This window comes from Magallana gigas, chromosome 3, assembly GCF_963853765.1.
Source record: "Magallana gigas chromosome 3, xbMagGiga1.1, whole genome shotgun sequence".
Lineage (NCBI taxonomy): Eukaryota > Metazoa > Mollusca > Bivalvia > Ostreida > Ostreidae > Magallana > Magallana gigas.
Window position 1 is genome coordinate 3,060,778 of NC_088855.1, and position 12,839 is coordinate 3,073,616.

The 12,839-nt window shown below is 34.3% G+C and overlaps 2 protein-coding genes across 2 annotated transcripts; both read left to right on the plus strand.

Moving 5' to 3' along the window:
* Positions 1-526: 526 nt before the first annotated feature.
* Positions 527-5,995, plus strand: LOC105320171 (uncharacterized). The gene is made up of 9 exons (XM_011417986.4): positions 527-783; positions 1,575-1,692; positions 2,420-2,523; positions 4,022-4,163; positions 4,565-4,659; positions 4,890-4,995; positions 5,133-5,217; positions 5,302-5,500; positions 5,840-5,995. The coding sequence occupies exons 1-9, from the start codon at positions 649-651 to the stop codon at positions 5,933-5,935; spliced, it is 1,080 nt and encodes a 359-aa protein (XP_011416288.3). The 5' UTR covers positions 527-648; the 3' UTR covers positions 5,936-5,995.
* A 927-nt stretch (positions 5,996-6,922) lies between these two features.
* Positions 6,923-12,450, plus strand: LOC136273534 (uncharacterized). Its single transcript, XM_066078092.1, has 9 exons — positions 6,923-7,195; positions 7,992-8,109; positions 8,837-8,940; positions 10,437-10,578; positions 10,980-11,074; positions 11,305-11,410; positions 11,548-11,632; positions 11,717-11,915; positions 12,255-12,450. Exons 1-9 carry the CDS (start codon positions 7,061-7,063, stop codon positions 12,348-12,350), a joined length of 1,080 nt encoding a protein of 359 aa, XP_065934164.1. The 5' UTR covers positions 6,923-7,060; the 3' UTR covers positions 12,351-12,450.
* The last annotated feature ends 389 nt before the right edge of the window (positions 12,451-12,839 follow it).

Below are 12,839 nucleotides of genomic sequence, written 5' to 3' on the forward strand. Positions count from 1 at the left end.
GGTATTTTATGAAATCAAAAAATAAATAGCTGATATCAATAATTCGAATTATTGATATCAAAAATAATTCTTGATATCAAGAAATCTACTTTGTGAAATCAGAAAATCATTTCTTGATATCATAAATTCGAATTCGTGATATTAAGAAATGATTTTCCGATATCACAAAAAAGATTTTTTGATATCAAGAATTAAAGTTGATTTTTTATATAAAAAAATGAATTCTTGATATCAGAAAATAATTTTTTTGATATCAAAAAATCGAATTATTAATATCAAAAAACATTTTTTGATATAAAAAAAAATTTGTATTTTCTGATATCAAAAAAATAATTCTTGATATCAGAAAATGATTTTCTGATATCAGAAAATGTGTTATTTTTATATCACGAAATCGATTTTTTTAATATAAAAATGGATTGTATTTTCTGATATCAAGAATTCGAATTTCTGATATCAAAATATCATTTTATATCAGAATATACCTCAACAATATTAAAACGGCGCCCCATAATGTAGCAGCCATCGTATACTGTAGATAAAAAAACGCACTTTATATATTGGCCGCCTTCCACTCACGACAAGAGGTCCAAGGTTTGATTGCCACCGATATTCATAACCGGGTCATCTCGTAAACAATCACCCACCATGCCTGGCCCCTACCCTGGACACTCTGACGAAGCTTTCCCGGGGGTTTTCAACCTGTCGGCCATGCCCCCTCAGCCCAAGGAGAAAAAACCAGGTCAGCTTCCAGAGGAGGACATCCGACGCTTTTTTGAAGAGGTAAGAAATGCTATCGATGTTATCATTATACGACCAGTAAAATGGTACATGTATGTCTTAATACATGACTTTATCGTATTTTGATTTTCATCAAAGTTTCACAGAATTATATAATTTTTTATGTTTCGTGTTGTTTTATCTCTTCACATGCATAGAAAATATCGTTGATTTACCGTGCACATTTTCACCATAATAGCTGTATACAAATACGCAAGTTGAAGTTCATTTTATTTTACACACACAAACAAGTGCCAGACAGTGATAGGGAGACCTTCAAAAGGTAACAGGTTGTTTCGCCCCAGTAGAGATTTGCCCCGATTCAATATGGGATTATTATACTGCTTCAGTTTTCTCGAACTGTAAGCTATTGAAAGTGTTTTATTTTGAGTTGTTGTGGTTGCTTTCTAAATCGTCTGTTTAATTAACTGTATTAATTCTTTTATAAAACAGATTGATATTGCATATGGGACCTTGTTTGTCGAAAGTTCATAAGTACTAGGAAAAAGGGTTTGCACGGAATTGAATTAAAACAAAAATGTTCCCATAAAGTTGAAAAAGGGTCTTTAATGCACGTGTTTTCAACTTTATGGGAACCTTGTTGTTTTGATTCAGCAAAACGAATTCGAAGTTTATTCATTATTTATAAACATAATAAAATATATTTGAATAGCATACTTCTAGAAAGCAAGCATATTCGAGTATTGCTTTTTTATTCGAAAAAAGTCGAGTAATAGACAACATTTGTTGACACACTTTATCAATATCAATTTAATTCCCATATGTTTCTTTAGGGATATGTCGTTTTGAAGGATTTCTTCTCCCCTAGTGAACTGGAACCCTGTAAGAAAGCTTTAGAAAAACTTGTCGATGATGTAGCTCAGCGTCTCTACAAAGCCGGCAAAATATCCAGTAAGTATCCGCAAATCTATAATAGTAAGCATTAATATCCCGTAAGAATCCGACAAAATATTGTAAGCATCCGTTGATATCCAGTATGTATCCGTAAATGTATTGTAAGCAGATGCTTGTAGTTATCTAGTCAATGCATTTATACACGAACGAATTGTAAGCGTCCGTAAAGTTTTTCAAGTAAGTATCCACTAATGTATTGCTATCCGCAAATATCCAGTAGGTACAAATATAATCATCCGTCAATATCCAGAATTTAGCCACAAATGAATTGTATCCATCCGTAAATATCCAGAAATTATCTGCAGATGTGTTGTAAAGATCAAAAGATGTTCTGTAAAATCCACATTTTTTATAGAAATCTTAAGGTGACTATTAAAATACATTTTGTATCCGAAATTATCCACGAGTTACCAAAATATCTGCAAGAAGCTTAAAATACATAGTTTCAGTAAATTTGCAGTAATTGTGCATGTACAATTGTATAAGTGACAAATCATAGGTATTCCTGAATTATCTGGAGTAAAAGTCAACTTACATGTATATCCATCGATTATCCATAGATATCCGGATAGTATCCGCAAGATTGTTATCGGGTATTCGCAAATATTAAGAAATAACCAAAATGGATCTACACATCGGGTCTCCGCGAAAACCAATCGAGCATTTACACCTAGCAAAACAGTTGGAGATGTTTATGGATAAACTATCTGTTTTAATTATCAAGGTTTGTACGAAGACTGCGATCCTTTCCACGAACGACTGCAGAAAATTGACAAAGAGTGGCCAGGAGCAGCCATCTTGGTGATAAAAAACCAAGTACTTCCCCAGGTAATTCAGATCTCGTGCTGCCTCTAAAGCAATGTACAACTATTAATGAAACGAATTTCCACTGTTGATGAAATTCCAAATGGCACGTGTACAATTTTAATGTAGCAGCGCCATCCTATACCACCTTGGTAAAACAGCAAATCGTAGAAGTTATCAATCCACATTTAGAATAAAAACAAAATGGTAAATGAGAGGTGTGTTAAATCTGAATCAATGAAGAAAACTGCAAAGTTTTTACCCGTAAATGCTTCTTTGGATCATAGTAATTATATTTCTAACGATGAACTGTGCACATCTCAAATTGTTCTATTATATACTGGTCTGTCTATTATGTATGCTGCTCTATATATTATATATACTGGTATATCCATTATATATACTGGTCTATTCATTATATCTACTGGTCTATTCATTATTAAACTAAAAGGTCTGAGCAGCATTAGGATGCTTGATTTGTATTGCCACAAACCATCACTAGGTTGATTCATAGAACCAGTACAGGTTATCTCCATGGAAACCATGCGAACTCCTTAATACAATCTGTTTAGACAAATTTACGTGGAAAGTTGTATTTTAAATAAAGAAAATCAGTCACTGTGAGGTAACAGCAATTACGTCAAGTTTTAATATGAACCTTAATCGGGCGAGAGCTCATATAAGACGCCCTCAAATTTGACTACCTGGTTGAAGGATCAAAGAGTGTATTCTTTTCAGAATTCTTATTAAAATTTTTCAACGCCCTTGAAAACAATACTAGTAAGTAGTCGCGGTTAAGCGCAGCCCATAAACATGTTAAGTAGAATATAGGCCATGATTTCTTTTTATTCTTTGGCATTATTTTGATTTTACGTTATGTCTGCACTATTGCCCCAAAACCCAAAATATTGTACTTACTTTAGCACATATATTCTTATTTGTGATATTTTCAGAAAACATTATCTCATTCTTTTATGACCCCTGTGTATGAAATTGATTCATGTCTTTCATTGAGTGTCTGAAACTGTTTTATAAATCATCTCTGACAAAATGTGCATGTTCTCACCAACGATATTGATTTCTAGTTTTTTCTACAACTTCTCTGAGAAAAATGCAGTTCTAGATTCATTTTTTTTTTCACACCGCGACCAGTTGATTTTTTGCTGATACCAAAACGACTTGATATACGAGTTTTCCAAATTTTGTACAGCCATTGTACCCATAATCATTTCGATCATATTTCATACTAGGCAATATGATCGGTAATTTTCACAGTTTTTGTCGAAAGAAAGAAAAAGTTGATGCCGACTCATATTTGAAAGAATAAAAGCTTAATGTAAAGGAATGACAAAAAACAGTTGGCAGAAAAATGAAAAAAAAATCATAGATCGTAGTACAAAAGTAGTGCGAAAGCGATTGAATCGTTTAGGATATTTGCAAATAACAATGAATGGAATTTTTTGGTTTTTTTTGGTACACTTCCTCAATTTTCTTCTGACAAAAAGATGTTTATTTTAATAAGGCAATGAAGGACATTTGGACGAATGAACGCCTGTTGAACGTAGTTGAACAACTGATAGGACCAAACATTGCAGGCAACTGTGTGTACAACATCCGGTCCAAGCTTCCGAACCACGAACCCACTGTCGTGCCGTGGCACCAAGGTAACCACGCAAACTACGCATGAAACCCACACACACAAAATAATCTATTGATTCCTCACACCTTTCTAGGATTCATGGTCAAATACTTTAAGTAAGAGCACATCGTTGTGCCGTGGCACAAAGGTACAATGTAGCTAAATAGATAATTTGTTCTTTATCGTGAGGAAAACTCGCAAAGATAACATAAAAAGGTTAAGTAATTTATTACACTTTCTTTAATAGGAGTTTTTAAAGCAAACCACCGATTCGCTGTCTTGAGTGGCAACGAAGGGAATTGAAATTTTATGTTCTACCCATCTCAATAAATGCAATGCAAATCTAATCACATGTCAAAATACAGATGTAGTCGATGCCCATATACAAGTTCGTTTGTCCATTGACCCCGTGTGTGTTTGATTTAGATAACGGTTACTTCGACAAGGATGCGTACCGGCAGCTGATACCCACGGCTTGGATACCGTTTGTGGATGCAAATAAGCAGAATGGTGGCCTACAGGTATACTCCATATACAAAAATAAATCACTTGATATATAGTATCATTAAAGCATCATATTTTGCCAGAGATTTGTAAAAAGTTTTGATCAAAACAATTGTATTATTTAAAAAATTTAAGTGGTATTATACGGTTGGTTTAATGACAATATTTTTATTTGACCGGTTTGTATATCAAGTGTATGTTCACTGTACAGTCGGGTTTGTAAACACATTTGATGCTTTTTGACAAGATTGCACGTCGCGGACAGAAGACAGGGCGCACTGCTGACCACACCTGCTGCTGGCAGGGAACCTGGTACATCATGCTGGACGAGAGCGAAATGAAGAATACCCTCGGTAGGACTTTTAACAACCCTTATACACCGCGATGTGCTGAATCTTATATATCAGTACCTTGCAACTTAGAACTCAAAAAGTATGACTAAACTAAAAAATCTTCAAAGTTTGTATTTTGTTTACTTATGTACATGTAGATGTGGACTTAGAGAAGGACATTCAAGTAGTAGATGTTCCATACGGGGGAATGGTTCTATTCAGCAATGTCATACCCCATCAGAGGTAAAAATATCAGCATCTTTGGCATCAGAGGATAAGACTTCTTTAAATTTTCTATTATTATTTTATGATTATTGTATATTTTAGCTTGCCCAATGTAACGAACAAGATTCGATGGTCCATGGATCTCAGATGGCAAGATGCAAACAAGCCTCCTGCGTTCCATGGTCTGAAAAACCACATTGTTTTCCGGACAGAAAAAGAGCCTAACCACGTGATTGACTGGGCGACCTTTGAGGCAGTAGACAGAACGGAAGTCCAGCTGAAAGCTGTGGAGGATCTCCGAGTAAGTAACGGTAGAGGATATCCGAGTAAGTAACGGTAGAGGATATCCGTGAAGATAACAGAGGATAGCTGAGTAAGTAATGGTAGAGGATATCTATGTAGGTAACGTTAGAGGATAGCCGAGTAAGTAACGATAGAGGATATCAGAGTATGTAATGTTAAAGGATATCCGAGGAATTAACGGTTGATGTTATCAGAGTTAGTAACGGCAGAGGTTATCAGAGTAAGTAACGGTAGAGGATATCCGAATAGATAACGTTAGAGGATATTCGAGTGAATAGTTGTAGATGAAATCCGTTAAGTAACGGTTTAAGGCATTGATTACAGCTCTCTTTTGTAGGAGGATAAACCAGAGAAGGGATTCGACACGCTGGTTTCTGGCCCCTGGATGAAAATATGGGAAATTAATAACATAAATAGACATGTCATCTTCTAACGAGTGATATTGAAAACTTTGTTTTCTCAAATAGATTTACTATGTATATATGCACATTTTTGGCACTAGTCTATGATGACAATAAACTGTGTTATGTCAACTTGAAGTTTATTTATTTCATGGAATTAGGCAACAAAATCATTTTCAAACAATAAAACAATTCTTTATATAAAATATAAAACTCACATCAAGCATAATGATTAAATTATGATTAAAATGTAATAATTCCCCGCATAGCCAGGGCAGCATTAAATTGTGTGTTTAACCAAATCTAAGGCTTAAACAAATGTAGTGACAGAGATGGCCTCCAATACAAATTCTTCAAGGATTACATGAGATTGACTATCGATCATATATATAACCGAAAAAGTAATATTTGTTCAGAGCTAAGTGTATATTTTGAGGATCTGACTTGCATGCTTGTTCATCTTATAGTACATGCCCTATATATTATGAAGCGAGATTGTAATATTTTGAGGTATTTTATGAAATCAAAAAATAAATAGTTGATATCAATAATTCGAATTGTTGATATCAAAAATAATTCTTGATATCAAGAAATCTACTTTGTGAAATCAGAAAATCATTTCTTGATATCATAAATTCGAATTCGTGATATTAAGAAATGATTTTCCGATATCACAAAAAAGATTTTTTGATATCAAGAATTAAAGTTGATTTTTTATATAAAAAAATGAATTCTTGATATCAGAAAATAATTTTTTTGATATCAAAAAATCGAATTATTAATATCAAAAAACATTTTTTGATATAAAAAAAAATTTGTATTTTCTGATATCAAAAAAATAATTCTTGATATCAGAAAATGATTTTCTGATATCAGAAAATGTGTTATTTTTATATCACGAAATCGATTTTTTTAATATAAAAATGGATTGTATTTTCTGATATCAAGAATTCGAATTTCTGATATCAAAATATCATTTTATATCAGAATATACCTCAACAATATTAAAACGGCGCCCCATAATGTAGCAGCCATCGTATACTGTAGATAAAAAAACGCACTTTATATATTGGCCGCCTTCCACTCACGACAAGAGGTCCAAGGTTTGATTGCCACCGATATTCATAACCGGGTCATCTCGTAAACAATCACCCACCATGCCTGGCCCCTACCCTGGACACTCTGACGAAGCTTTCCCGGGGGTTTTCAACCTGTCGGCCATGCCCCCTCAGCCCAAGGAGAAAAAACCAGGTCAGCTTCCAGAGGAGGACATCCGACGCTTTTTTGAAGAGGTAAGAAATGCTATCGATGTTATCATTATACGACCAGTAAAATGGTACATGTATGTCTTAATACATGACTTTATCGTATTTTGATTTTCATCAAAGTTTCACAGAATTATATAATTTTTTATGTTTCGTGTTGTTTTATCTCTTCACATGCATAGAAAATATCGTTGATTTACCGTGCACATTTTCACCATAATAGCTGTATACAAATACGCAAGTTGAAGTTCATTTTATTTTACACACACAAACAAGTGCCAGACAGTGATAGGGAGACCTTCAAAAGGTTACAGGTTGTTTCGCCCCAGTAGAGATTTGCCCTGATTCAATATGGGATTATTATACTGCTTCAGTTTTCTCGAACTGTAAGCTATTGAAAGTGTTTTATTTTGAGTTGTTGTGGTTGCTTTCTAAATCGTCTGTTTAATTAACTGTATTAATTCTTTTATAAAACAGATTGATATTGCATATGGGACCTTGTTTGTCGAAAGTTCATAAGTACTAGGAAAAAGGGTTTGCACGGAATTGAATTAAAACAAAAATGTTCCCATAAAGTTGAAAAAGGGTCTTTAATGCACGTGTTTTCAACTTTATGGGAACCTTGTTGTTTTGATTCAGCAAAACGAATTCGAAGTTTATTCATTATTTATAAACATAATAAAATATATTTGAATAGCATACTTCTAGAAAGCAAGCATATTCGAGTATTGCTTTTTTATTCGAAAAAAGTCGAGTAATAGACAACATTTGTTGACACACTTTATCAATATCAATTGAATTTAATTCCCATATGTTTCTTTAGGGATATGTCGTTTTGAAGGATTTCTTCTCCCCTAGTGAACTGGAACCCTGTAAGAAAGCTTTAGAAAAACTTGTCGATGATGTAGCTCAGCGTCTCTACAAAGCCGGCAAAATATCCAGTAAGTATCCGCAAATCTATAATAGTAAGCATTAATATCCCGTAAGAATCCGACAAAATATTGTAAGCATCCGTTGATATCCAGTATGTATCCGTAAATGTATTGTAAGCAGATGCTTGTAGTTATCTAGTCAATGCATTTATACACGAACGAATTGTAAGCGTCCGTAAAGTTTTTCAAGTAAGTATCCACTAATGTATTGCTATCCGCAAATATCCAGTAGGTACAAATATAATCATCCGTCAATATCCAGAATTTAGCCACAAATGAATTGTATCCATCCGTAAATATCCAGAAATTATCTGCAGATGTGTTGTAAAGATCAAAAGATGTTCTGTAAAATCCACATTTTTTATAGAAATCTTAAGGTGACTATTAAAATACATTTTGTATCCGAAATTATCCACGAGTTACCAAAATATCTGCAAGAAGCTTAAAATACATAGTTTCAGTAAATTTGCAGTAATTGTGCATGTACAATTGTATAAGTGACAAATCATAGGTATTCCTGAATTATCTGGAGTAAAAGTCAACTTACATGTATACCCATCGATTATCCATAGATATCCGGATAGTATCCGCAAGATTGTTATCGGGTATTCGCAAATATTAAGAAATAACCAAAATGGATCTACACATCGGGTCTCCGCGAAAACCAATCGAGCATTTACACCTAGCAAAACAGTTGGAGATGTTTATGGATAAACTATCTGTTTTAATTATCAAGGTTTGTACGAAGACTGCGATCCTTTCCACGAACGACTGCAGAAAATTGACAAAGAGTGGCCAGGAGCAGCCATCTTGGTGATAAAAAACCAAGTACTTCCCCAGGTAATTCAGATCTCTTGCTGCCTCTAAAGCAATGTACAACTATTAATGAAACGAATTTCCACTGTTGATGAAATTCCAAATGGCACGTGTACAATTTAAATGTAGCAGCGCCATCCTATACCACCTTGGTAAAACAGCAAATCGTAGAAGTTATCAATCCACATTTAGAATAAAAACAAAATGGTAAATGAGAGGTGTGTTAAATCTGAATCAATGAAGAAAACTGCAAAGTTTTTACCCGTAAATGCTTCTTTGGATCATAGTAATTATATTTCTAACGATGAACTGTGCACATCTCAAATTGTTCTATTATATACTGGTCTGTCTATTATGTATGCTGCTCTATATATTATATATACTGGTATATCCATTATATATACTGGTCTATTCATTATATCTACTGGTCTATTCATTATTAAACTAAAAGGTCTGAGCAGCATTAGGATGCTTGATTTGTATTGCCACAAACCATCACTAGGTTGATTCATAGAACCAGTACAGGTTATCTCCATGGAAACCATGCGAACTCCTTAATACAATCTGTTTAGACAAATTTACGTGGAAAGTTGTATTTTAAATAAAGAAAATCAGTCACTTTGAGGTAACAGCAATTACGTCAAGTTTTAATATGAACCTTAATCGGGCGAGAGCTCATATAAGACGCCCTCAAATTTGACTACCTGGTTGAAGGATCAAAGAGTGTATTCTTTTCAGAATTCTTATTAAAATTTTTCAACGCCCTTGAAAACAATACTAGTAAGTAGTCGCGGTTAACCGCAGCCCATAAACATGTTAAGTAGAATATAGACCATGATTTCTTTTTATTCTTTGGCATTATTTTGATTTTACGTTATGTCTGCACTATTGCCCCAAAACCCAAAATATTGTACTTACTTTAGCACATATATTCTTATTTGTGATATTTTCAGAAAACATTATCTCATTCTTTTATGACCCCTGTGTTTGAAATTGATTCATGTCTTTCATTGAGTGTCTGAAACTGTTTTATAAATCATCTCTGACAAAATGTGCATGTTCTCACCAACGATATTGATTTCTATTTTTTTCTACAACTTCTCTGAGAAAAATGCAGTTCTAGATTCATTTTTTTTTCACACCGCGACCAGTTGATTTTTTGCTGATACCAAAACGACTTGATATACGAGTTTTCCAAATTTTGTACAGCCATTGTACCCATAATCATTTCGATCATATTTCATACTAGGCAATATGATCGGTAATTTTCACAGTTTTTGTCGAAAGAAAAAAAAAGTTGATGCCGACTCATATTTGAAAGAATAAAAGCTTAATGTAAAGGAATGACAAAAAACAGTTGGCAGAAAAATGAAAAAAAATCATAGATCGTAGTACAAAAGTAGTGCGAAAGCGATTGAATCGTTTAGGATATTTGCAAATAACAATGAATGGAATTTTTTGGTTTTTTTTGGTACACTTCCTCAATTTTCTTCTGACAAAAAGATGTTTTTTTTAATAAGGCAATGAAGGACATTTGGACGAATGAACGCCTGTTGAACGTAGTTGAACAACTGATAGGACCAAACATTGCAGGCAACTGTGTGTACAACATCCGGTCCAAGCTTCCGAACCACGAACCCACTGTCGTGCCGTGGCACCAAGGTAACCACGCAAACTACGCATGAAACCCACACACACAAAATAATCTATTGATTCCTCACACCTTTCTAGGATTCATGGTCAAATACTTTAAGTAAGAGCACATCGTTGTGCCGTGGCACAAAGGTACAATGTAGCTAAATAGATAATTTGTTCTTTATCGTGAGGAAAACTCGCAAAGATAACATAAAAAGGTTAAGTAATTTATTACACTTTCTTTAATAGGAGTTTTTAAAGCAAACCACCGATTCGCTGTCTTGAGTGGCAACGAAGGGAATTGAAATTTTATGTTCTACCCATCTCAATAAATGCAATGCAAATCTAATCACATGTCAAAATACAGATGTAGTCGATGCCCATATACAAGTTCGTTTGTCCATTGACCCCGTGTGTGTTTGATTTAGATAACGGTTACTTCGACAAGGATGCGTACCGGCAGCTGATACCCACGGCTTGGATACCGTTTGTGGATGCAAATAAGCAGAATGGTGGCCTACAGGTATACTCCATATACAAAAATAAATCACTTGATATATAGTATCATTAAAGCATCATATTTTGCCAGAGATTTGTAAAAAGTTTTGATCAAAACAATTGTATTATTTAAAAAATTTAAGTGGTATTATACGGTTGGTTTAATGACAATATTTTTATTTGACCGGTTTGTATATCAAGTGTATGTTCACTGTACAGTCGGGTTTGTAAACACATTTGATGCTTTTTGACAAGATTGCACGTCGCGGACAGAAGACAGGGCGCACTGCTGACCACACCTGCTGCTGGCAGGGAACCTGGTACATCATGCTGGACGAGAGCGAAATGAAGAATACCCTCGGTAGGACTTTTAACAACCCTTATACACCGCGATGTGCTGAATCTTATATATCAGTACCTTGCAACTTAGAACTCAAAAAGTATGACTAAACTAAAAAATCTTCAAAGTTTGTATTTTGTTTACTTATGTACATGTAGATGTGGACTTAGAGAAGGACATTCAAGTAGTAGATGTTCCATACGGGGGAATGGTTCTATTCAGCAATGTCATACCCCATCAGAGGTAAAAATATCAGCATCTTTGGCATCAGAGGATAAGACTTCTTTAAATTTTCTATTATTATTTTATGATTATTGTATATTTTAGCTTGCCCAATGTAACGAACAAGATTCGATGGTCCATGGATCTCAGATGGCAAGATGCAAACAAGCCTCCTGCGTTCCATGGTCTGAAAAACCACATTGTTTTCCGGACAGAAAAAGAGCCTAACCACGTGATTGACTGGGCGACCTTTGAGGCAGTAGACAGAACGGAAGTCCAGCTGAAAGCTGTGGAGGATCTCCGAGTAAGTAACGGTAGAGGATATCCGAGTAAGTAACGGTAGAGGATATCCGTGAAGATAACAGAGGATAGCTGAGTAAGTAATGGTAGAGGATATCTATGTAGGTAACGTTAGAGGATAGCCGAGTAAGTAACGATAGAGGATATCAGAGTATGTAATGTTAAAGGATATCCGAGGAATTAACGGTTGAGGTTATCAGAGTTAGTAACGGCAGAGGTTATCAGAGTAAGTAACGGTAGAGGATATCCGAATAGATAACGTTAGAGGATATTCGAGTGAATAGTTGTAGATGAAATCCGTTAAGTAACGGTTTAAGGCATTGATTACGGCTCTCTTTTGTAGGAGGATAAACCAGAGAAGGGATTCGACACGCTGGTTTCTGGCCCCTGGATGAAAATGTGGGAAATTAATAACATAAATAGACATGTCATCTTCTAACGAGTGATATTGAAAACTTTGTTTTCTCAAATAGATTTACTATGTATATATGCACATTTTTGGCACTAGTCTATGATGACAATAAACTGTGTTATGTCAACTTGAAGTTTATTTATTTCATGGAATTAGGCAACAAAATCATTTTCAAACAATAAAACAATTCTTTATATAAAATATAAAACTCACATCAAGCATAATGATTAAATTATGATTAAAATGTAATAATTCCCCGCATAGCCAGGGCAGCATTAAATTGTGTGTTTAACCAAATCTAAGGCTTAAACAAATGTAGTGACAGAGATGGCCTCCAATACAAATTCTTCAAGGATTACATGAGATTGACTATCGATCATATATATAACCGAAAAAGTAATATTTGTTCAGAGCTAAGTGTATATTTTGAGGATCTGACTTGCATGCTTGTTCATCTTATAGTACATGCCCTATATATTATGAAGCGAGATTGTAATATTTTGAGGTATTTTATGA